The 26,574-nt window shown below is 39.6% G+C and overlaps 1 protein-coding gene across 1 annotated transcript in view; it reads left to right on the top strand.

The window, feature by feature from the left end:
• The first annotated feature begins 6,136 nt into the window (after window positions 1–6,136).
• Window positions 6,137–26,574, top strand: part of med13 (mediator complex subunit 13) — a 123,160-nt gene continuing 102,722 nt past the window's right edge. Inside the window, exons 1-2 of the mRNA XM_062960314.1 lie at window positions 6,137–6,509; window positions 9,572–9,806. Of these exons, the coding sequence (XP_062816384.1) occupies window positions 6,444–6,509; window positions 9,572–9,806 (301 nt within the window). The 5' untranslated portion in view covers window positions 6,137–6,443. The remainder of the gene's footprint in view (window positions 6,510–9,571; window positions 9,807–26,574) is intronic.

Raw genomic sequence — 26,574 nt, forward strand, 5'->3', positions numbered from 1 at the left:
TTGCTTTGAAGTGGGTGATGGAGTGGCGGGTTGTCTCCCTCTGGAAGACGAGTCCCACCCTTCGGAAGGAAAGCAGGCAGATGGGTTTCTCCATGGTGACCGAAATGAGGGCAGGCGGCTTGGCTGGCAGGGATTGCTCGGCAGCAGTCGCGAGAATTAAAGCTTGTTCAGTGGAGGGCCCACTCACAGCCAGACTAGGATGAAATAGTCCAAAATTAGGATTGTTGTTGTGTGCCTTCAAGTCGTTTCGGACTTAGGTCAACCCTAAATCTAAAGTTTAGGACAGAGGACAATCACCTTGGAGGGTCCCTTGGGGACCCCTGATCTAGACGGTCTCATAAGACCTTAGGTAAGCAAGGAGACCTCCAAAGACCATCTAGACGGTCTCATAGGACCATAGGTAAGGAATGGTACTCCCAAAGGCCATCTAGATGATCTCACAGGACCATAGGTAAGGAAAGTGATCTCCAAAAGCCATCTAGATGGTATCCTAAGGCCGTAGCTAAGCAAAGAGACCTTCAAAGACCATCTAGACGATCTCATACGACCATAGGTAAGGAAAGAGACCTCCAAAGACCATCTAGATGGTCTCATAAGATCATAGATAAGGAAAGCGACCTCCAAAAGCCATCTAGATGATCTCATAAGAACATAGGTAAGGAAGGGCCATCTAGACAGTCTCACAAGGCCATAGCTAAGCAAAGAAACCTCCAAAGACCATCTAGATGGTCTCATAGGACCATAGGTAAAGAAAGTGACCTTCAAAAGCCATCTAGATGGTTTCATAAGGCCATAGGTAAGGAAAGGGACCTCCAAAAGCCATCTAGATGGTCTCATAGGACCATAGGTAAGCAAAGAGACCTCCAAAGACCATCTAGACGGTCTATTGGAACATAGGTAAGGAAAGGGACCCTCAAAGGCCATTTAGACGATCTCATAAGACCATAAGTAGCAAAGAGACCTCCAAAGACCAGGTAGACTTGGGTCAACCCTAAGTTACAGTATAGTGGTATAGTATAATAATTAATATTATATTGTATTAGTATTATATTGAATTACATTACAATATTATCAAATTTCATTACCCTTTTATATACAGTAGAGTCTCACTTATCCAACATAAACGGGCCGGCAGAATGTTGGATAAGCGAATATGTTGAATAATAAGGAGGCATCAAGGAAAAGCCTATTAAACATCAAATTAGGTTATGATTTTACAAATTAAGCACCAAAACATCATGTTAGACAACAAACTTGGCAGAAAAAGTAGTTCTATACGCAGTAATGCTATGTAGTAATTACTGTATTTATGAATTTAGCACCAAAATATCATGATATATTGAAAACATTGACTAAAAAAATGCGTTGAATAATCCAGAATGTTGGATAAGCGAACGTTGGATAAGTGAGACTCTACTGTACAATATTTAATGTATAATAATGTTATATATTGCATGTAAATAAAATAGCTGTGCAGCTTCAAAGCTACAAGTTATATGTACATATAATATATTATTTGCATAGCACAATATTAGCATTATATATTGTTATATTGTACTATACCACTATACTGTAATATTATTCATAAATGCATCTAATATTGATAATAATATTGTAATATAATACAATATAATATTAGTAATAATACAATATAATATTAATTATACTATTCCACTATTATATGCATATACAATATATTGCATGTAAATAAAATAGCCTTGCAGCTTCAAAGCTTGGCTGCTTCCTGCCAAATTGGAGGAGGCTTACATTACAATATTATTATCAATATTTGATGCCTATACAATATATTGCATGTAAATAAAATAGCCTTGCAGCTTCAAAGCTTGGCTGCTTCCTGCCAAATTGGAGGAGGCTTACATTACAATATTATTATCAATATTTGATGCCTATACAATATATTGCATGTAAATAAAATAGCCTTGCAGCTTCAAAGCTTGGCTGCTTCCTGCCAAATTGGAGGAGGCTTACATTACAATATTATTATCAATATTTGATGCCTATACAATATATTGCATGTAAATAAAATAGCCTTGCAGCTTCAAAGCTTGGCTGCTTCCTGCCAGCAATGGCAATGATCAGACTAAGAAGGCTCCCGCTGCATTTTTCCCACCGAGCCACTAGATGGCGCTGTCTGAGCAGGCTCCGTTGTGGCGCTCGTTGGCGGCGCTCCCTCCCTCCCTCCCTTCCCTTTCCACTCCTCCCTGGCTCGCTCTCTGGCGCCCCTGGCGGCACTTCTGCGCCTGCGCAGTCTGTCTTGCCTTCCTCGCCATCTGGAAGAGGAAAAAAAGAGGAGGAGGCGGGACGCGCCGCCACGTGACGTCCGCCTCCTCCAATCAGCGAGTCGGGAAGGCGTCGGGAGAAAGGAGGGCAGCCAATGGGAGGGCGACTTCCCCCTCTCGACGGCGCTGGCCTGCTGTTTGGCCGCCATTAGAGGAGAAAGAGACTGAGGGAGGAGGCTGAGGGGAGTCTCGGAACCTCGCCGCCGTCGAGCCCAGGCCTTGTTTCGGGGGAGGGAGGAGAGTAAGTCGGGGAGAGGCGGGAGGGGGGAGCGGGCCCGTTGCGGTTCTAAATAATGACTTAATTAACGCCCTTGTTTTGTTCGAAGCTGCCGGAGAATGGGGGAGACTCGCTGAGGAGAAAAGGAGGAGGAGAAGAAGAAGCCTCTCAGGATGCCGAGGCTGGGCAGTCGCAAGCAGAGGCACCGCTGAGGAGGAGGAGGAGAAGGGGGAAAGGCCTGAGGCCTGCCTGGAAGGCCTTCACCTGTCAGGGAGGAAGGAAGGAAGGAGGCCTGGAAGGATCCCTTCAGGAAGGAAAGAACAGGCCAGCTTGGCCTCCTCCACACAGACACACCTAGAGACACCGAGATACATAGATATTCCATACACAGTCCCATACCATTTGGATCCATCGGGGTGTGGAATCAAATTGTCTTCTCTTTCTGAAGCTCCTCGTTCTTGTTTGTGGAATTTCCTCACTTGCAAAGCCTCTGTTTACTTGGAAACCAGAAGAAGACACAGGCCTGGAAGGATCCCTTCAGGAGAGAAAGGAAGAAGAGAGCTCCAGCTTCACCTCATTGCAGGCACCCTCCTGTATATATTTCTTCCACAATTCCATACCATTTTGGAATTATCTTCTCTTTCTGAAGCTCCTCGTTCTTGCTTGTGGAATTTCCTCACTTGCAAAGCCTCTGTTTACTTGGAAACCAGAAGAAGACACAGGCCTGGAAGGATCCCTTCAGGAGAGAGGAAGAAGAGAGCTCCAGCTTCACCTCATTGCAGGCACCCTACATACAGACACACCTAGAGACAATTCCATACAATTTTGATCTATCGGGGTGTGGAATTAAATTGTCTTCTCTTTCTGAAGCTCCTCATTCTTGCTTGTGGAATTTCCTCACTTGCAAAACCTCTGTTTACTTGGAAACCAAAAGAGAACACAGGCCTAAAAGAATCCCTTCAGGAGAGAGGAAGAAGAGAGCTCCAGCTTCACCTCATTGCAGGCACCCTACATACAGACACACCTAGAGACAATTCCATACAATTTTGATCTATCGGGGTGTGGAATTAATTTGTCTTCTCTTTCTGAAGCTCCTCGTTCTTGCTTGTTGAATTTCCTCATTTGCAAAACCTCTGTTTACTTGGAAACTTTTGAACCAGAAGAGGACACAGGCCTGGAAGGATCCCTTCAGGAGAGAGGAAGAAGAGAGATCCAGCTTCACCTCATTGCAGGCACCCTCCTGTATATATTTCTTCCACAATTCCATACCATTTTGGAATTAAATTATCTTCTCTTTCCGAAGCTCCTCGTTCTTGCTTGTTGGACTTCCTCACTTGCAAAACCTCTGTTTACTTGGAAACTGTTGAACCAGAAGAGGACACAGGCCTGAAAGAATCCCTGAAAGAAGAGGAGAAAGAGAGCTCCAGTTTCGCCCCGCCATAGAGAGACACACACCTAGAGACATTTATATTTATACACAAACATCTTCCTTCCATAATTCCACACCATTGTCATCTATCGGAGTGTGGCATTCTCTCTCTAGAAAGGACAAGCTCCTTGTTCCTGTTTTGATTTTGATCTTGATCCGTCGGGGTGTGGAATTATCTTCTCCCTCTGCTCTAGAAACAAGCTCCCTACTTTAACTTTCCTCTTGTTTTCTTGGAAACCAGAAGAGAACACAGGCCTGAAAAAATCTCCTTCAGGAGAGAAAGGAAGGAAGAGGAGAAAGAGAGCTTCAGCTTGGCCTCATTTGAGGCACCCTCCATAGAGAGAGACACCTATAAACATTTATATTTATACATAAACATCTTCAAGGCTTTCCTTACCCTCCACAATTTCACACAATTGTGATATATCTTCTCCCTCTGCTCTAGAAAGAGACAAGCTCCTCGTTCTTGTTTGCTTAACCTCTATTTTCCTGGAAACAAGAAGAAAACACAGGGCTGAAAAAATCCCTTCAGGAGAGGAAGAAAGACAAGAAGGAAGAGAGCTTCAGCTTGGCCTCATTTGAGGCACCCTCCATAGAGAGGGACACCTATAGACATTTATATTTATACATAAACATTTTTTCCTTTCCCTCTACAATTCCACACCATTTTGATTTATCGAAATAGAATTACCTTCTCTAGAAAGGAAAAGAGACAAGCTCCTCGTTATTGTTTGTCTAACTTCTTCACTTTGAAAAGCTGTGTTTCTCGGAAAGGAGTCAATTTTAAAAAAGCCAACTTGAAGAAAATAAGCAGAGAAGGGAAAAACAGGCCTCTTTTTTTAAAAAAGAAGCACCCATTGACTATTTGATCACATCTATCCCATTTTCTGGTGTGACTGGAGGATGCAAGGAAAGGAAAAACAGAGAGAAGATTCCTGGATTTATTTCCCACCCACCTTTCAGAGACTTCTGGCCTAGAAGATTGACCCAACGGATTTGTCTTGATCTTCTTTTTGTGTGTGGGAAACGGATAGGAATTCTTTTCCCGCAGCTTTTAAATTATTGTACTTATTATAATTATTGGAAAATACCCCTATTTTGGTTGAAGGGGAAACAGGCAGTATTTTTTTCTTCTCCCTGGTTATTAAAAAAGTAAGCAAGGGAGAAGGGGTTTTGCCATTTCTGCTGAGTTTATTCACTCACCCGAGGAATTAATTTTGGGGTTTTTGGGAAAGGGTTTTTTTTTCCTCCTTCATCTCAAAAGAAGTGGGAGGTTCTTTCACCCCATTTTTTTCTGTCAAGGAAAAAGGACCTTCCAGTGTGGACTTGACAAAACTCTGAGGGATTTTATTTTGGCTGTTTTTCATTGAAAAGTGGTTTCTGTCAACAACCTTGAAGCAGAAGTTTGTTCAACTACAGTGTCATAAAAACCAGGATTTTGCCTGTTTGTGTCTTTTAAGTGTCTCTGGGGGTCTTGAAGTTCACCCCAAACCCAAACAAAGTGTCTCTTCCTTGGAGTTCTCTGTTTTGGGGGAGACTTGCTTCCTTTCCCACAGTTGCATCAGGAAACCCCCACCCCACAGACCCCTCTGGATTGGGCTGCAAGCTTGAATTATTGGAAGCTTTTGAGGAAACTTTGGAAGACACTTTACGCACCCACCTACCCATCTTCTGGGAGAAGGAAAAAAGAAATAAATTTGGGGCAAAGGGGAAAAAAATTGACCCATCGAGGAGATACAGACTAGAAAGTTGTCCACTTCTCATTGACTTGATTGAAAATATGTATATATCTGGCTGAGTCTCCGAGAAGAAGGGGAGGAAAATAAAGAGCCTTCTGCTGCATTTCTTCCTCCAAAATGAAAAACCTCAGACTGGCTTCCTTCGTGACCATTTGATCCTATATATCCCATTTCTGCTCGGGAGGAAAAACAAGGAGGAGGCGGAAAAAAAGAGAGACGAGATTCCTGGATTTATTTCCCACCCACCTTTCAATTGCTGGATTATTTGTGCGTGCATTTGTGCGTGCGTGTCTCTTTCCCCCCCACCCTCCTTTTCTCTTTCTTTCTCTCCCTTTTCCCCCCAAGATTGCAAATCCTCCTCCTTTTCGCCTTGAAGTAACCCCAGCCTCCTTTCTCTAACCTCCTCTCTCTGTGTCTCTCAACCCCCTTTGGGGTTGGGAAATTGAGCTCCTTGGACAGGAGAAGATTCCTTTCTTCCTCTTGCTTTCCCTCCCTTGCATTTGATATTCTTTCTTTATTTATTCCTATTTACGCACGGCCCCTCCAAATCTCCTCCCTGGGCTCTTGTGGTTGTGTGGCTTTTCCAAAAGAAAGGGAAGGAGGAAAAAAAGGCCCTTTCCCTGGCTGGCTTGTGTGTGCGAGAGTGTGTGTGCGCGTCCCTCCCTTCTCAGGCTCTCTCTCTCTCTCGCCCTGTCGTGTCTCTTTTCTTTCTTGTCGGAGGCTTGTGGGATAATGGCGTGTGGGTTGTGGCTGTGAAGATGAGTTCTTGCTTCGTACCCAACGGGGCCAGCCTGGAGGATTGCCATTCCAACCTCTTCTGTCTGGTAAGTCAGCCTATGGCTCCTGGGAGGTTTGGGGGGTGGGTTTGGGGGGCAACCAAAGGGGTGGATGATGGTGGAGGTTGAAGGAGGGGGGAGATGAGGAGGAGGAGGAAGGCTTTTACAGATCAGATAAACCTTGGTGGACGGGAAAGTCGGGTGGGAGGGAGAAGAAGCGAGAGGAGAGCTCACCAGCAGAAGGGAGGAAAGGAAAGCAAAGCAAGGGAAGGGAAAGGAAGGAGGGGAGTGAATAAGAGAGCGACCGAGCAGCCATTTTTAGCATTGCTACTGCTGGAGTAGGCCTTGCCAGAAATTTTTCCAGCTCCCTCTGTGTACACACATGTCTAGATCTGCACACACACATATTTGTGTACATGCATACCAGCCCTTGTTTTTTGGTCTCGGATTTGTCTTCTCTTCGCCACCATAGCGTGTATATTTTTGCCTACTCCCCTCTCTCTCCTTTTGTTGTTTTTGTTCTCGATTCTCCTCTTAACTTCCATTTTTCTCGCTCCATCACCTCTTTCATTTCTGGCCTGTCTCCCTAACAAGAAAGATTTCGGGGTGGCTCGGAGATGGTGCGGCTTGAGGCCTTGCTTTTTCACCCCCTCCACCCCCCAAAAAAACCCCCACACACGCACCCACCACAATTGCATTTTATTTTTGCCAGGCCAACTTTGCTTGACCTGATTCCCATTTTTTTTTTTTACCAGGGACCACTCTCCCACATTAGTACCAGTTTTTGGTCAACTTTAGATTCGGTTTGGTTCTTTGGGGTGCTGATTCTGAAAATTGCATTGGATAGACCACATCAGCTCTTATTTCTGATACAGAACATATGCCATCCAGTAGTCACCATCTACTTGCCCATAGAAAACCATATTTATTAATCTAGAGCTAATGTGGTGAAGTGTGTTAAAGCGCTGAGCTGCTGACCGAAAGGTCCCAGGTTCAAATCCCGGGAGCTGAATGAGCGCCCGCTGTTAGCCCCAGCTCCTGCCAACCTAGCAGTTCGAAAACATGCACATGTGAGTAGATCAATAGGTACCGCTCCAGCGGGAAGGTAGCGGTGCTCCATGCAGTCATGACCTGGAGATGTCTATGGACAACGCCGGCTCTTCGGCTTAGAAATGGAGATGAGCACCAACCCCCAAAGTCGGTCACGACTGGACTTAACATCAGGGGAAACCTTTACTTTACTAATGTGGTCTATTCAATGCAATTTTCTGAATCAGCACTCCAGGAACAAGTCTGAAAATGGAAACACACAATTATTTTTTTTTGGTTGGGCTGTGTTATTATTTGTCGTAGTAACAGTGAGGCCAGGGACCATATTTTAGTTCTTGTGGACCACTGGTTGGGAACCACTGCTTTAGATATAACTAGGAAAACAAAACTGTGAAACTGACATCAGTGGTCTTTTTGGGGGGTTGTCAGTGAAAACCCTACATTGGTTTTCTGCATTTTGTTTTTTTGACTTAAAGGTGAATGGGAGTAACAGCCCCTTCTCTTACATTGCATCCTTGTCTTTATGTCTTTATTTCTTGGTTTGTTTATGGCTGGTAGGTGAGCCAGTTCAGTCTTAGTCGAGTTAGGATCCAGTTGAACTTCCTGACCAGTCTAGGTTTTGGTGACCTCTGTCTGATCCCCCCCCACCCCATGCAAATTGGTTGCAGATTTTGGCTGGTTGATGTGATTTAATCCTGGATGTGAAATGTAATGAAATCGATCTGCTTATGTGTAGTTGTGGGTACATTTGCTGGATCACAAAACTGACCTACTCCCCTGGGGTTGCCTATGTGTTTAAGGTATTATATCCCTCCCTGACCCCCCCCCCCCTTTTTCCAAGAACATAAACTGTTGCAGATAGAAGTAGTGGGAGCTTCCTTATTGGAGTTAAATACGCAGGAAATCCTTCATTGTCTGCATGTATTGGGGGAGGGAAAGAAGTGGAGTATGTGCTTCCCCAACAGCAGGGTGGTGAAGTTGAACCCTGGACCGAGGTCTACCTGCAACTTGCTCCTCCCTTTGCTTTACAAACAAACCAAAATGATATTGGTGAACATTATCATTAGTATTTGCTATTTTTTAGAAAAGTTATGTTTCTGGATTGAGAAGGAGGAGAGGAAGAACTGTTTGCTTAAGCTGTCTGGAATGACTTGAGTTGCAGTTGAATTGCCCAAAGTTGTCTTAACAGGGTGTTTTTTTATAACTAGATCTTTCTTAGAGATTCTCTAGAATGGATATAAAGAAACTTGTTATTTTTTCAGCAGATAATTTCAAAAATTATTTGCTTCAGGGTTATTATTACAGTAGAGTCTCACTTAGCCAACATAAACGGGCTGGCAGAAGCTTGGATAAGTGAATATCTTGGATAGTAAGGAGGGATTAAGGAAAAGCCTATTAAACATCAAATTAGGTTATGATTTTACAAATTAAGCACCAAAACATCGTGTTACACAACAAATTTGACAGAAAAAGCAGTTCAGTATGCAGTAATGTTATGTTCTAATTACTGTATTTACGAATTTAGCACCAAAATATCATGATATATTGAAAACATTGACTACAAAAATGGCTTGGATAATCCAGAAGCTTGGATAAGCGAGGCTTGGATAAGTGAGCTTCTACTGTACTTCTGACAGTAAATGACCTATCTGAAGGTGGGTCAGTTAATGTTGAGGAATGTATTGGCCTTTGTCAAAAAATGTAGACTCTTAGAGTACATATTTTCAATGTTGGGGTATTCAACAGGATGCCAAAGAGTAACGAGTGATCAAAACAATTCAAAACAAGTGATCTGTGATGCTTTGTAATTCTGGAATGGACTTCTGCTCTGCTTGAATAATAAAACCCACTGGTTTGAATGGAACAGAGGTTGAGGCTACACTTACAAGGCTTTCACAGACATTTGTCATAAGAGAAACAATTATTTTGTGACCTCCAAGTGCTGCAGGTTCAGTGTGATGGGAAAGGCTGTGAAGTGGCTAGAAATCCCTGGTTTTGATAAATGCTGGAATGTACAGAGAGATCATCCAGCCCTAACCGATGTTTCATTTTCCCTTTAGGCTGATTTAACGGGGATTAAATGGAAGCGATATGTATGGGAGGGTCCAACATCTGCCCCAATTCTTTTTCCGGTGACGGAAGAAGACCCCATCCTAAGCAGCTACAGTCGTTGCCTGAAGGCCGACGTTTTGAGCGTATGGCGACGAGACCAAAGACCTGGGCGCAGAGAGCTGATGATATTTTGGTGGGGTGATGACCCCAACTTTGCTGACCTGATTCACCATGAACTGGCAGGTAAGGCAGAACCAAGCAAGGCTTGGGACGTTTTGTTTCATGAACCCATGCTAAAGAATGTGCATTGCTTTTGTTGGATTCGTTTCCAGATACTGACTTGATAAACTCGATGCTAAAGTACATACAACTGCATTTATTTGGACTGTATTTATTTCATCTGATCTGATTCTGGACACTTTTGAGAGCGGACTGTCTTTATTCTGACTCACACGAATAGATAATGACTCTTGAAGGAGTATTGTCTGGACAGTTCTTTACAGATTTTTTGGAGCAGTTATCCCCTTCCTGATATTGCGAGGGTTATATAAATAGTAGTCATTGGATATGAATAGTAGTTATCTATTCTAATTGCGGAATGTAGTGTTTAGTGGAAGAGATGATAAAGAAAGGTTCTACTTTCTTTGGAGACAAAATGTAGGACACCTTGTGAGATGATTCTTGTTCTATTTGATATGAAATTAGGTGAACCTTATTCGCTGAATATATACATGCATGACAGCAGGGTATGTGTGTGATCTTCTAAATTGTGCTTTGGATTTTCATGATACTATTTGCCATATAGTAGCATGAAAATCCACTTTGTGGCCCCATTTCTTAAGGTTAGCTCTGCATCTCATGGTGCCAGAGCGGTCTGTTCAGCGCCTTCCAAGTCACCCAGTTTTCTGTGCACCCATTCGGTATCGGCCATGGCTTGAGATTCTGTGTTTTAGCCTGCCACTTTTGGACTCTTGCTTGCCAAGGTGTTCCTGCAAGTAGCCCAACCTGGTAGCTTCATTTAATAAGAATAAGGGATTAGATTAATCTTTGGAAGCCAAGTTGGCTTTTCTAATCTTGAATGGGGCTGAACTATAACTCAGTGGTTAAGCATAAATATTGTAAACAGAAGGTCTCTGATTTAAATCACTGGTTATGTCCAATTATAAAAAAACAAGTTTCAGATGGTGGGACTGTCTTTGAAAGCTCTGTTGCTAGTTAGAGAATGACTGGGCTATATGGAAAAATAATCGTACCTGGTAGAAGACAACTTCTTGGGTTCTTATTGTAATTACTCTCAGCCTCAGTTTCTTTCCTCTGGATGATTTGAGGATGAGAGGATGTATCATCCAGTGTGGAGGGGAGAATTGCTAGCATTTGGAAGTGAGTGATAGATAATGACTTAGTTGACACTTGTTGTTAACTGCCTGCTTTTTCATCCTTTCTTGTTTTCAGCCGTCTTGAGATTTTGTATGCAATATATCAAGGATGCTGTCACTGTCCAGGCTTAAGAGGGTAAAATTTTAAGATAAAGACTTGATTATGGAACATCTGTGAATAAATTTGCCAACATTTTAAAAACACAATTGGGGTTAGGGAGTTGGAAAAGAACTTCATGGATGCGTGTTTTGAGGAAGGAGTGGGGGGTTGACATGGTAGATTATCTGATTCTGTTTTTTTTTCATGTCAGGAGTGACTTGAGAAACTGCAAGTCGCTTCTGGTGTGAGAGAATTGGCCGTCTGCAAGGACGTTGCCCAAGGGATGCCCGGATCTTTGATGTTTTTATCATCCTTGTGGGAGGCTTCCCTCATGGAGCTGGAGCTGATAGATGGAGCTCATCCGCGCTCTCTCTGGGTTGGATTTGAACCTGGCAGCCTTCAGTTCAGCAACCCAACCTTCAAGTCACAAGGCTTTAACCCACTGCGCCACCGTGGGCTTCATCTGATCTGATTCTTGTCACTTTTGAGAGCGGGCTGTCTTTATTCTGACTCACACGAATAGATAGTGACTCGTGAAGGAGTATTGTCTCTTGAACTAGTGCATTGGCAAGTAAGAAAGAAAAATCAAGAACTAAACCTGGATGCTTAACTGTGGCTGTGTTAGCTGAGGATGATAGGATGTATCATCTAGGCCTTGGTTGGAGAAGGCAGGGTTAGGCGCTGAAAATCTGAAGTGTTCTATTATTGATCTAATCTTAGCAGAAGTCATATAAGAAGCCTGGCAGCATCTCCGAATGGTTTGGCATTCAGAATTTGTGTGCCAATGTTGGGATCCCCTCTTTGTGGTGTTCTGAGATTTGCAACTTTGTCTTTTCTTTTACAGTAGAGTCTCACTCTTCCAAGCCTCGCTTATCCAAGCCTCTGGATAATCCAAGCCATTTTTGTAGTCAATGTTTTTAAATATATCATGATATTTTGGTGCTAAATTCATAAATATAGTAATTACAACATAACATTACTGCGTATTAAACTACTTTTTCTGTCAAATTTGTTGTATAACATGATGTTTTGGTGCTTAATTTGTAAAATCATAACCTAATTTGATGTTTAGTAGGCTTTTCCTTAATCTCTCCTTTTTATCCAAGATATTCGCTTATCCAAGCTTCTGCCGGCCCGTTTAGCTTGGATAAGTGAGACTCTACTGTATTTCTTCAGCACAGTGATGTTTAAGCTTCCTCTGGACTGGAAGATGCATGTAAACCTTTAAATGTCATATTTAAACTCTGTTGGTATCTATATATGCTTAGCTTACTCGGTGCTTTGTTACTGAACATTTGCATCACTGCTTAATTTGTCTACTCATTGTACAGATATTAGAATCCCAGATAGATATAGAGACATCACAAAAAGAGTAAGAAGTGGAGAGGGATGTGGAAAACAAGTGCCGTCTAACAAAGCACCAGCCATCCTTGCTGCTTAGAGAAGTGTTACAAACAGCCCTAGTTCCTGCAGAATAAACACCATTGTTGTCCTAGTTTTTGTGTAGCACAGTAGGACTGAGAGAGTCAAGGGGAAACAACAAATATGGAAGTGGTTTTAAATGCCTTAACATAATTCATGTACGTTGGGTAGCCTCTCTCATACACATGATTGTTTCCTGTTGTTTAGAACTGGAGTGACATGGTTTCTAGGAGTATGGGCTGTGAGTCAAAAGTCCCCGGTCATGACTCAGCCTCAGACAAGCCTCTCCTCTTCATCACTGAGAACCTTTGAGTGGGGAAGTGGCATAGTAGTATTGTTGCGAAATGAAAACACCCTTCCACCATGGGAAGACTGTCTCTGTTCTTCTTGGCAGATCTTTTGTAAGGATTACTATGAGAAAGTACTCATAACTGCTGGAAATGTGTACGGTTAGAGACATGGAAGAGTATGCCCAGTCCATTTTTATGATTCTATTGCTGTACTTTAACCTGCGTTTTATTAGTGGTTGTCATTTTATTTATGTCTTTTTAAATTTTCATTTGCGTTGTTGTTCGGTTCCTGATGTTATTGTACTTTTGTTCTACATTTGTAAGCCGCCCCGAGTCCCCACGGGAGATGGAGGCGGGATATAAGAATAAAATAATTATTATGATGTTTCCCTTGCATATTGTTTGGACTTTTAAGATCCTTCAAAAAAGGCCCTTTGCTAGGTTTTGCCTCCCTGAGAGGTGAATCTTTTTTTTTTAAAAAGTGTGTTCATGTTTCGTTATTATTAACTTTGTAACCCGCCTTTTCCCCCAAATTGGGAATTAACTACAATGTAGCTAACAATCCAAAACTATTCACAGTGTCAAAACAATCTAAAACATATACCTAAAACATATAAACATTTTTGAAACATTAAGTAAAAACAACACAACACCTTCATAGCCCTTTCTTTTAAATTTTTCAATTCTAAAAACTTGTTGGTGAAATGTGTATGTTTTAATTGAATATTATTGTTGGGGGCTTCTAATGCTATTGTTTGAACTGAAAGTGAGTTATAAAATAAAATAAAGGTCTCATAGCAGAGCAGGTTATACACCTCCTGTAGTAATACAAGTGTTTATCCATCGTGATCTTAAGGATCTATTCCCAGGTATACCCCATTTAAATAACATGAAATAGGAGAAAATATTTCTGCCAATAGCACTCTGTGTGTGAGTCATTCTCCTCAGAGAAAGTCACCTAATGGCAACACTATGATATATATTTGATGCCAGGTAAAGACCTTTTCATTTTCCCAGTCAGTATGAGGGATTATTTTATGGGCTTTCAGATTTTTCTAAGTGTGAGAATCCCTTAAATCAATGGTTCTCAACCTGTGGGTCCCCAGATGTTTTGGCCTTCACCTCCCAGAAATCCTAACAGCTGGTAAACTGGCTGGGATTTCTGGGAGTTGTAGGCCACCTAGGGACCCACAGGTTGAGCACCACTGCCCTAAATGTAAATCCAAAACACTCTGAAATCCAGAATTGTCCACGTGGATGGCTGAGACAGTGACACCTTTGCTTTTGAATGTGCAATGCATTTTTTTTCACACACAAAATTATTCTAAAAATTGTATAAAATTACATTCAGGCTCTTTGTATAAAGTATATATGAAACATCAATGAATTCCTTATTTAGACTGGGGTCCCCACCAAGATATCTCATTATGCCTGCATATGCAAATACATTTAAAAAAAAAAACATAATCCCAAACACATCCGATCCTAAGCATTTCAAATAAGGGATATTCCACCTGTACCACTGTATTTCTGTTGCTCTTTGTTTTGCTTTGCTTTTATTGTTTGTTCCTTTTTAAAAAATTGTTTTAACCTTTAACTGTGCTGTTTTAACTGCCTCATTATACTGGGTATTGCGCTTTGTATTCTTTCCGTAGAACTTCAGTTATTGGGCACTTCAAGAATAAATAGGTAGTTGCTTATGCAGAAAGTACACTGTTGGAGCTTTGAAAATAACTTTGGCGTATAGAGCTGTCCATAACAATTTCGGTTTGCTCTGTTCATGGCCATCCCACCAGCAGTCACTTCTCTGGGCCGTTCTTGTCTTGCTGGATGACTGACAGTCTTCCGAAAAGAGAAAACATTATGCATGCATGCAGCTGCTATATGCTAAACTGTGTTGCTAGAATACTAGATGTATGACACCAACTTTGCATGACAATAATCTCTGTGGCAGCAGTAGGGATAGACACCAGCTCCCTTGGGAGCCCTCATTGCTTGGCATGAGTAACAAAGTGGGAATACCATATTGAAGGGTGGTACTGCCAGTCTTGTATTTCTTCCATTTTAAATTACACATAGCATGTTTTTATGTAAGGTATGACCCAGATGCCGTTGGACACCTCTAGCACACTGAGGAAGTGGAAAACCTTTGCCAGGTTTGTACTGTGGCGCTTGGTACACCAAAAATATGCCCATCTTGATCCTTGAGTGTCTGTATGGATGGAGAGCATTTTTGTTCATTTTTTTTTAAAAAAATTATTTTTGATACATCCCAACAATTAACTATTTTTTGCCATACATAACTTATTTCAGTATACATTGTTCCAAAGGTAACTATTCCTTAAATGACATTTTAAACAGTCTTTAGAAATGTATTTTTGTTCTTAAACGTCATCCATTAAGGTCTGATGGCTGAGTTGGAGGAGTTTCAAGTAGACATAAATATAAAGTCTAATAGGACACTAAACTATTTAAATGTGATATAAATCAAAATAGAGCAATACAGTGTTTCCTCACTACTTCGCGGTTCACTTTTCGCGGATTCACTGTTTCGCGGTTTTCCAATAAACTGTAAAAGACTATTATAATTCATAAAAATTACAATTCACAGCCTAAGGAAGGGAGGAAAGAGAAATCAAAGGGAGAGAAAAGGAGCCCAAGCGGCAACGAGAGAAGAAGATGATTTATCAACACATGATTGGTTGATAAAGACTTAAAGTAGTGTATAACTACTAAAATAATGTATAAATATTAAAATAAATATAGTGCCCCTACTGCGCGGATTTTCACTTATTGCAGGTGGTCCTGGAACCTAACCCCAGCGATAAGTAAAATCTGCTTGGATTATAATGTATTTGTTCATTATTTTATTTTGTGTATTGTTGGAATGTTTTAAGTTTATGTTAAATATGTTGTTGTTGTTCGGGCTTGTCCCTGTTGTGAGCCGCCCAAGTCCCTTCGGGGAGATGGGGCGGGATATAAAAATAAAGTTTATTATTATTATTAACACTGTATAGATGATGATAATAATAATCATAATAAACAACTTTATTTTTGTATCCCGCTTCCATCTCCCCGAAGGGACTCGGGGCGGCTCACATGGGGACGAGCCTGATCAACATGGATTAAAAACACAATCAGCAAAATTAAAACATTACAGCTACATAAAACAACATAAAACAGCATCAACGGCAATTTAGAACCTGAGCAGTAACAATGACTGGAAATTCATGGTAGGAATTTGTTCATAGATGTACTTAATTACATAACAAGATGATAAGACAGGAGTTAAATTTAAAACTGGTATTTGTCTCTTGATTTGGAAGTGGTCTTAAATGTGTTGCCTATTGCTTCAGGCATGATATAGACAGCCGGGAAACATTTGAAGTAATGTTAAAAGTCCCACCCATTTCAATCAAGTGTTTCAGCATGTTCTTTAATCCAAAATGGCTTAAAAGAGCACAGCTTTGGCTGGGTCACTTTAAAATAAACTATATGATAAAAGAAACGGATTATAATCTTGACAATATCATTATAACTAAACCCATATCTCTTTGAAAGAGATCACAGATGACAGTGAGAAGAGCTAGCCCAGTTCCCTCCATCCAAATGATTTGTATGTATCAGCCCAGTAATCTTACAACATTTTTATAAGGTAGGTCAGTATTTGTATTGCAGATGGTTTTGAGGCTGACGCGATTTGTATAAATAAGATGACTTGTCAGTCTAGCTGAGAAGAATTGCAAAGGCTCTGCAGGATCTCTGTCAAAATGATTTCTTTCTCACCACTTGCAACCCATAATCTTTCTAACTGGAGATACCAGTTAAATCTGAGATGTTTTGTGCTAAAATCGTATGATGGAATCCATATGAAAATAGGGTTGTTGTGTGTTTTCTGGGCTATATGGCATTTTCCAGAAATATTCTTTCCTGATGTTTCGCCCACATCAATGGCAGGCATCCTCAGAGGTTGTGAGGTATATGAAAATACACTCGAGTATAAGCCTAGTTTTTCAGCCCTTTTTTAGGATTAAAAAAACCCCTCCTCGGCTTATACTTGGGTGAGGGTCCTGGTGGGCTTATATTCAGGTCGGCTCATATTCTCTATTATTATTGGTATTGTTACATTTATTATTTTACTCTATTAATTATTTTTATTACATTTATTATTTTATTCTATTATTGTTGTTACTTTTCCATTTATAGTAGAGTCTCACTTATCCAAGCCTCGCTTATCCAAGCTTCTAGATTATCCAAGCCATTTTTGTAGTCAATGTTTTCAATATATCATGATATTTTGGTGCTAAATTCATAAATACAGTAATTACAACATAACATTACTGCGTATTGAACTACTTTTGCTGTCAAATTTTGTTGTATAACATGATGTTTTGATGTTAATTTGTAAAATCATAACCTAATTTGATGTTTAATAGGTTTTTCCTTAATCCCTCCTTATTATCCAAGATATTCGCTTATCCAAGCTTCTGCCGGCCCGTTTAGCTTGGATAAGTGAGACTCTATTGTATTTTGCTCTATTTATTATTACATTTATTATTTTACTGCACTTATTATTATTATTATTATTATTACATTTATTATTTCACTCTATTATTATTAAAAGGATACATAAGCACATTTATATTGAAGAAGATGAAAATAATGAGTTAATCAGAGTTGGGACAGTCATATCTTAAATTACAGTTTGATATAAAGATTCAAAAACATTTAAACTACTGATGCCTCAATTAATGTAATTTTATTGGTACCTCAGCTTATACTGGAGTCAATGTTTTCCCAGTTTTTTTGTGGTAAAATTAGGTGCCTTGGCTTATACTCGGGGTGGCTTATACTCGAGTATATACGGTATATTATCCTTTTTCGCAGCTTTTGAAATATTTGGAATGAATGAGATGGACTCGATTTTAAATTCGTTCTTATGCCTTTGTTTAATTAAGTTGTGTTATGTTTTTTATCATTTTGTGTACACTGCCTTGAGATTCCCTTTGGGGACTGTGTAGGATTTTTTTTTAAACAATGAATTGAGTGGTTTGCCCAAGGCTACTGATTATGTTTGTGGCAGAGGTGAGATGTGAGCAGTGGGGTTCTTGATTCGCAGCACAGTTTGCTCACATCTACGCTACATTAGCTCTTGGGGTGTACAAAGAAGCAAGGGTAAAGTTAGCGTTGCCATGGCGCCTGTTAACTTACAACAATCACAACAGTTTTATTAGCATAATCTCATGGAATCTCTTCCATATGTACTCCTATTCTATAGGAAAATATCCCTGCCTTATTTAAGAATGGCAGCATGTTAGTCACTGAAGGAAGCTTGAATTATTAACATAACAGATGTGTTTCCAAGTACTTGAGTTAGGAAGACAAGGACATAGTAGCAGAACTGAAAGGCATGTGCAGAAAAGAAAAAAATAAAATAAAATAAAGAGGTCACTTGCAGAACAGACCCTTGAATGCTCTGGCAGGACATCTATAGCTTCCTTAATTTGCCCTGCAAGTTACCTCAGATGTAAGTTAGACAGACTTTATAAAGCGGAGCTGTAACTTAGACCGTAAACCTATTTTTGTCTCTGGCTGCTTCCAGGCAAAGGCCAACCATTGTGCAGAAGTATCTGTTTTAAGGTCTATGTGTTGCTGGCAATGTTGAAATAAAGAAAGGTGGAAACGTTCGCATACTAGATGTTGCTAAATGCTTTTAGGTGGCTTGGAAAAGTATGGTCTTAATTTTTTTTAACTTGGAAAAGTATGGTCTTAATTTTTTTTAACTTGGAAAAGTATGGTCTTAATTTTTTTAACAAATCCAAAATCCTACATCTATGTGATTTTGCCTTTTCGGAGTTATAGCATACTGTGTTTCCCCAAAAATAAGACAGTGTCTTATACAGTAGAGTCTCACTTATCCAAGCTAAACGGGCTGGCAGAACCTTGCATAAGTGAATATCTTGGATAATAAGGAGGGATTAAGGAAAAGCCTATTAAACATCAAATGAGGTTATGATTTTACAAATTAAGCACCAAAGCATCATGTTATACAACAAATTTGACAGAAAAAGTAGTTCAATACGCAATAATGTTATGTTGTAATTACAGTAGAATCTCACTTATCCAACACTCACTTATTCAAAGTTCTGGATTATCCAACGCATTTTTGTAGTCAATGTTTTCAATATATCGTGATATTTTGGTGCTAAATTCGTAAATACAGTTATTACTACATAGTATTAATGAGTAATGAACTACTTTTTCTGTCAAATTTGTTGTATAACATGATGTTTTGGTGCTTAATTTGTAAAATCATAACCTATTTTGATGTTTAATAGGCTTTTTCTTAATCTCTCCTTATTATCCAACATATTCGCTTATCCAACGTTCTGCCGGCCTGTTTATGTTGGATAAGTGAGACTCTACTGTACTGTATTTACGAATTTAGCACCAAAATATAAATATGCCTTAAATGTATATTTAAATGTATAATTATGTATATTTTAATGTATATTCTTAATTTTATTGCAATTTTTAATCTTGATGGACTTTTAAATTTGACGAAAACTGTTTTTTGATGTGTATGTTTATATTGTAAGCCGCCCTGAGTCCCCTGATGGGTGGGAAGGGCGGGGTAGAAGTGGTGTAATAATAAATAAATAAATATTTTGAAAACATTCACTACAAAAATGCATTGGATAATCCAGAACCTTAGATAAGCGAGTCTTGGATAAGTGAGGCTCTACTGTATTAATTCTCCCCCCCCCCCCCCAAAAAAAAAAGATGTGCTAGGTCTTATTTTCAGGTGATGTCTTATTTTTCCATGAAGAAGAATTCACATTTATTGTTGAACAAAAAATTGAACATTTATTACATGCTGTACGGTAGTTGTCATCACAAACCAGTATAACCAGACAAACTGAATTCTATCAAGAATTTCTTGTTACTACCATTATTTCCATGTACAACAATCTATGGTACGTACATTTACCAATCCTGCATGCACTTGTGTTCTGTTTGGTGGGCATGCTTTCAAACAAAAACTTTTCTAGGTCTTGCTATCGGGGGAGGACTTATATTTAGCAATTCAGCAAAACCTCTACTAGGTCTTATTTTCAGGGGATGTCTTATTTTCGAGAAAACGGGGTATACGTGTTCCTAAAATATAACTACTGTATGTTTAAAATGGGACAACACTTTTGAGGTTTGTTTATTACAGGGATCATTGAAGCCTTACAAATGAGCCTTCAAAAGACTGTATACACTGTGTTCTTTTAGTGTCATGCATTGTTTGTATTGGTTTCCCCGCAGAGTCAGATACTGAAGTTTTGTGGCTTTTGACTTCATTGGTGGTTAGGGATATGTGACCTCTCATTCAATATTATGTCAGCTTAAAGGCTGTCTGCAGTTCAACCTTCAGTAAGCTTTTTCAGTTTCTTAGATTATTATCACGTATAACTGTACTTAAACAGTAGTATTTTCCAGGAAGTGCTTTGGGCTAGATCTGTGTGATAAAGAAATCCCTTAATTTTCTAGATTCCTACTTTTCTTGAAGGAAACATTTGAGAATTCAGTAAAGGTCAAAGATCTTTCTGGTAAAGTCCATTGCTCATTGTTACTAACTTAAAGAATTGAGCTGTAAAAACTATCATTATTTTAACTGAAGTTATGCTTCAGACATAGTCCAACCTTGCTTAACCAGTGCTTTTCCTGGATAATCCAGAAGGCACTTGATTGATTATTTTTTTTCCTTTCCTTTTCTTTTTTGGTGCTATGAAACACCTTTCCTACCTCTTCCCTAGCCTTCTAATGCTTCGCTTGTGTTTTATATCACGGTATCTAAATTATTTATTTGATTGATTGATTAATTAATTAATTAGTTATTAAGTGGCACTTTCCTTTTCCTTTTGGCACACAAAGGCAGAAGGGGGTTGGACTAAATGGCCCAAGGGGTCTCTTCCAACCCTCTTTATGATTTTAATGATGATAGTGATTATTTTATTATGACACAGCAAACAAGATAGATATGCTGGATTTCGTAGTGATTATTATTATTATTATTATTAACATTGAGGCTGGGTGGCCATCTGTCGGGGTGCCTTAATTATTTTTGTTGCACAAAAGCAGAAGGGGGTCAGACTAGATGGCCCAAGGGGTCTCTTCCAACTCTCTATTATTTTTATTATGATTATGATTATTAACATTGAAGCTGTATTTGTTCCCATTTTATTTTATTTTTTTTACTTCAAAATAAGATCTGTGCAGTGTTCATAGGAATTTGTTCATACAGTAGAGTCTCGCTTATCCAACGTAAACGGGCCGGCAGAATGTTGGATAAGCGAATATGTTGGATAATAAGGAGAGATTAAGGAAAAGCCTATTAAATATCAAATTCGGTTATGATTTTACAAATTAAGCACCAAAACACCATGTTATACAACAAATTTGACAGAAAAAGTAGTTCAATACACAGTAATGCTATGTAGTAATTACTGTATTTACGAATTTAGCACCAAAATATCACGATGTATTGAAAACATTGACTACAAAAATACGTTGGATAATCCAGAATGTTGGATAAGCGAGTCTTATAGTTTAAAAACTATAGTCCAGTCCTCCAACGGTCTGAGGCACAGTGAACTGGCCCCCTGTTTAAAAAGAGTTTCTGTATTTTTTTGTGACCCAGGTTTTATTTACAGTAGAGTCTCACTTATCCAACACTCGCTTATCCAACGTTCTGGATTATCCAATGCATTTTTGTAGTCAGTGTTTTCAATGCATTGTGATATTTTGGTGCTAAATTTGTAAATACAGTAATTACTACATAGCATTAATGTGTAATGAACTACTTTTTCTGTCAAATTTGTTGTATAACATGATGTTTTGGTGATTAATTTGTAAAATCATAACCTATTTTAATGTTTAATAGGCTTTTTCTTAGTCTTGTGCCGGCCCGTTTATGTTGGATAAGTGAGACTATACTGTATCTATTTATTTAAGACATTTTTATCCTGATTTCTCAACCCCAGAGGAGATTCAAGGCGGCTTTTATTCCTGCCTTCTATTGTATTTATGAGTTTTATATTATGCTGGTTTGTTCTTTATGGTCTATATTTTTCTTGCTGTTCCTGTGGATAGATTATGCATCCAGATAATGATGTTTCTAGAACGACTGAAGTCCTGTACAACTTCTTTCTGGCCAGAAACAACTGGGGAAAGTCTAATATAATGTCAGGGCTTTTCATCATGAGAAGGAGGGGAATGGTTCCAGGGGACATTCTTAGAAGGTTGTGGAATGAGAGCACCAAGGAGTAATTATACATCTCAAGACCTTCTTGGACATTACTTTGGTTCTGGCTTTTTTCCGGAGCATGAGAATTTGCTTCTGTGGCCACAGATCCTTGGATGCATTAAGGTTTTTGGCAATGGCCCTTTGTGCAAGTCTCTATTGGCTGGATATTTTGAGTAATTGATTTAAAGCAGTGGTTTTCAGGCTTGCTATCTTCAGGGAGCAATTTCTGTAGAAAAACTGGGAGCTCTCCTCTGTAGGATACGTTGATTGTAGAAGATCAGGGAGTAGTTCTTTTGAGCGAAATACACCTAACAGTCTCTTTTGTTTATTGCAGATTTGTGGTATTGAGAAAGTTGTCTTTCAGCAAACCTTGTTAATCTGATATCCATTTATTTCCCTCATTGAGAAACCATTTAAAAAACCCTCTGCGGTTTGAAAACACACCAGATTAAAGGCATTTCTTGGGTCTGCTGCAGGCTTGTATGGAAGGAAGGGTCTGAAATGCAAATGCATAAAACAATTGAAAACACATATGTTAAAAGTCATAAAATTGAAACACAATAAAATGATTGATACAAATAAAATGCCACTTTAAAATTCATAGTTTGAAATTGGAAATGATAACAGTGCTGGAGTGGGTTGCTCTGAGTTTTCCGGGCTGTCTGGCCATGTTCCAGAAGCATTCTCTCCTGATGTTTCACCCACATCTATGGCAGGCACCCTCAGAGGTTGTGAGGTTTGTTGGAAATTAGTCAAGTAGGGTTTATATATCTGTGGAATAATGTCCAGGGTGAGAGAAACAACTCTTGTCTGCCTGAGGCAAATGTGAATATTGCCATTGGTCATCTTGATTAGTGTTGACCAGCCTTGCAGCTTCAAAGCTGGGATGCTCCCTCCCTATGGAAATCCTTTGTTGGGAGGTGATTAGCTGGCCCTGATTGTTTCTTGTCTGTAGATTGTTTCTTGTGCCGTAGATGTGGGTAAAACGTCAGGATAGAATGCTTCTGGAACATGGCCAGACAGCCCGGAAAACTCACAGAAACCCTCTCCAGTACTGTTATCTTTCCGAATTTAAAAGTGGCATTTTATTACCATGTATCATTTTAATGTGTTCCAATCTTATTAGTTGGAACATATGTTATTTTAATTGCTTTATGCTTTTATTTTTGTGTTGTAACTCTGTTGTAACCTGCCTTAAGGAGAGGTGGGTACGAATTAAGTCTCCAATCATGATTTTTTTCAGCCTTGTTTCAAAAAGGTGGATACCACAGTTTAAACCTGAGATATTCTATGTACAGTGCACCTACATGCTTCAAACATGCACTCATTCTGCCCTAAGTGAGCTTCTTCCTTAAATATGTATCCACCACCAATCTAAAGCCACTCCGTATTTCCCATCACCTGCCAAAAAAAATCCAGGCTTTCAATTAAATATTTCAAGTACACATAAAGCTATTCTATTTACATATTTTCAATCGCCAGTGCAGGTTATAGCTGCATTTCTATGCTGACAAATGCGTACGGAAGAGTGCGTTCACATACACAATGTGTGTGCATGTGACACAACTGCTGTTGTACCTATCAGGGCACACCAGCAATGGAGATGTCCTACTTTAAGCCCTGCAGGGGAGGAATTACAATAATCGAGCTTCTATTGTCACTAGGGACATGTGTCACTGTTGTGAGGTCGTCATAAGATAAAAATAATACAAAAGGCAGGAGCCAGCTGCACAGCTGAAGAGGTAATTTTCATATTACATCTGGTAAATGGCCGTCTGCTCAAAGGACAGGCAGCAAGATTCTTCACTCAATACCCTGAGCCTTAGAGACAAATCCCTTCCAACCAGGGTGAAAAGGTTTTGTGAAAGGGGAGAGAGGGAGGGGGGGATAGACATTCTCCCAGGCTTGATGTTGATGGCCAATCCGGCCAGCTGGCAGAGTCAGCCACGACAAGGTCCAGGGCCCACGGTAGTAAAGGGGCAGGCAGTTAGATGGCACACAGCATTAATAATAATAATAATAATAATAATAATAATAATAATAATAATAATAATAATAAGAAAACCGCACTACAAACTAGAGCTGACAGCTGGCACAACAAAACATTGCATGGAAAGTTCCTTGACAAAATTGAAGGAAAAGCTGATAAGGAGAAGACCTGGCTCTGGCTCACGAATGGGACCCTGAAGAAGGAGACAGAAGGCCTGATCCTTGCAGCCCAGGAGCAAGACATCAGGACAAAGGCCATTCAGGCCAAGATCGAAAAATCAGCTGATGACCCAAAATGCAAACTGTGCAAGGAAGCTGACGAAACCATGGATCATATCCTCAGCTGCTGTAAGAAAATCGCACAGACAGACTACAAACAGAGGCACAACTACGTGGCCCAAATGATTCATTGGAACGTATGCCTCAAGGACCACCTCCCAGCAGCAAAGAACTGGTGGGATCACAAACCTGCAAAAGTATTGAAAAATGAGCACGCAAAGATAGTGTGGGACTTCCGAATCCAGACTGACAAAGTTCTGGAACACAACACACCAGACATCACAGTTGTGGAAAAGAAAAAGGTCTGGATCATCGATGTCGCCATCCCAGGTGAAAAACAACAGGAAAAACTCAGCCGCTATCAGGACCTCAAGATTGAACTTCAAAGATTCTGGCAGAAACCAGTGCAGGTGGTCCCAGTGGTGATCGGCACACTGGGTGCCGTGGCAAAAGATCTCAGCCGGCATTTGGAAACAATAGACATTGACAAAATTACGATCTGCCAACTGCAAAAGGCCACCCTAATGGGATCTGCGCGCATCATCCAAAAATACATCACACAGTCCTAGACACTTGGGAAGTGTTCGACTTGTGGTTTTGTGATACGAAATCCAGCATATCTATCTTGTTTGCTGTGTCATAATAAAATAATAATAATAATAATACAGTCCTAGACACTTGGGAAGTGTTCGACTTGTGGTTTTGTGATACGAAATCCAGCATATCTATCTTGTTTGCTGTGTCATAATAAAATAATAATAATAATAATACAGTCCTAGACACTTGGGAAGTGTTCGACTTGTGATTTTGTGATACGAAATCCAGCATATCAATCTTGTTAGCTGTGTCATAAAATAATAATAATAATAATAATAAGAAGAAGAAGAAGAAGAAGAAGAAGAAGAAGAAGAAGAAGACATCACACAGTCCTAGACACTTGGGAAGTGTTCGACTTGTGGTTTTGTGATACGAAATCCAGCATATCTATCTTGTTTGCTGTGTCATAATAAAATAATAATAATAATAATACAGTCCTAGACACTTGGGAAGTGTTCGACTTGTGATTTTGTGATACGAAATCCAGCATATCTATCTTGTTTGCTGTGTCATAATAAAATAATTAATAATAATAATAATAATAATAATACAATCCTAGACACTTGGGAAGTGTTCGACTTGTGATTTTGTGATACGAAATCCAGCATATCTATCTTGTTTGCTGTGTCATAAAATAATAATAATAATAATTTTATTTTTATACCCTGCCCCATCTCCCCGAAGGGACTTGGGGCGGCTTACATGGGGCCAATCCCGGACATCAACAATATAAAAACAGAGCAATAAAACAATGTTGATAATAATATAAAATAATAATTAATAAAAATTCCCTTTGGGGGAGAAAAAAAAAGTCTCCGGCAACACATAGTCCTGGAGTGGCTGAGCTGCCAATCCAGTTTTATCAAGCAAGGGCATGTGTTCAAAATGCTGCCCTTCAAGTCTTCTGTTTCTGTCCAAGGCTTAGAAGGAAAGAATATACATTTTAGGTAAATCCTGTCATGAATCAATCGTATTAACTCCCGTTACAGTCATGAATTAGATGTGTAATTCTGTAGCCTTGTTTGCAGCACAATCAATCAGAGACCTGTGGCATTTTAAAGGCAAACACATTTATTTTTATAGCATGTGTGTTCTAGGTGTAAGATGTGTTATCCAGAATTTCTGTTCCAGTTTTACCTCTCAAGGTTTTGAATTGGAATAATGGCTACTTATCGCATTACATGCACTGATTGCATTATCTAGTGCCAGGTTTGTGTGGTGTTAGGCAATCGTTTTTTGAATGGTCAGTGTTAATAATGGCACGGTCACGGTTAGAACTTTCTGTATTTAATTTCCTCTGGCCTCCACTCTTCCCACCCCCATCATATGCCTCTGAGATTCTGGAAAGCACTTTTGATGAAATGGACTATAGCCATTGGAATCATATGCCATAATAAATTGGTTCGGCCTCATGTTGCCTCAGAATCCCTTTTTTTTGCTTTTCCTGAACAGGCTAACATGGCTTCCCTGTGGGAAGTCATTTCTCAGACTAACCAGCCTCAAAGGAAGACTGTGAGGATAAATGGGAGAAAAATTGGGGAACTGCTTCTCACGGTGCAAAGTCTGTATGAATGAAAAATAAACTAAACGAAGCAAGTCTGATCATGCATTAATGTTAAAGAGCCCACTGTCAAAATCCAACTTTCTTTGTTCTTTCGTTACAAAA

Source organism: Anolis carolinensis, unplaced genomic scaffold (assembly GCF_035594765.1).
Source record: "Anolis carolinensis isolate JA03-04 unplaced genomic scaffold, rAnoCar3.1.pri scaffold_7, whole genome shotgun sequence".
Classification (NCBI taxonomy): Eukaryota; Metazoa; Chordata; class Lepidosauria; order Squamata; family Dactyloidae; genus Anolis; species Anolis carolinensis.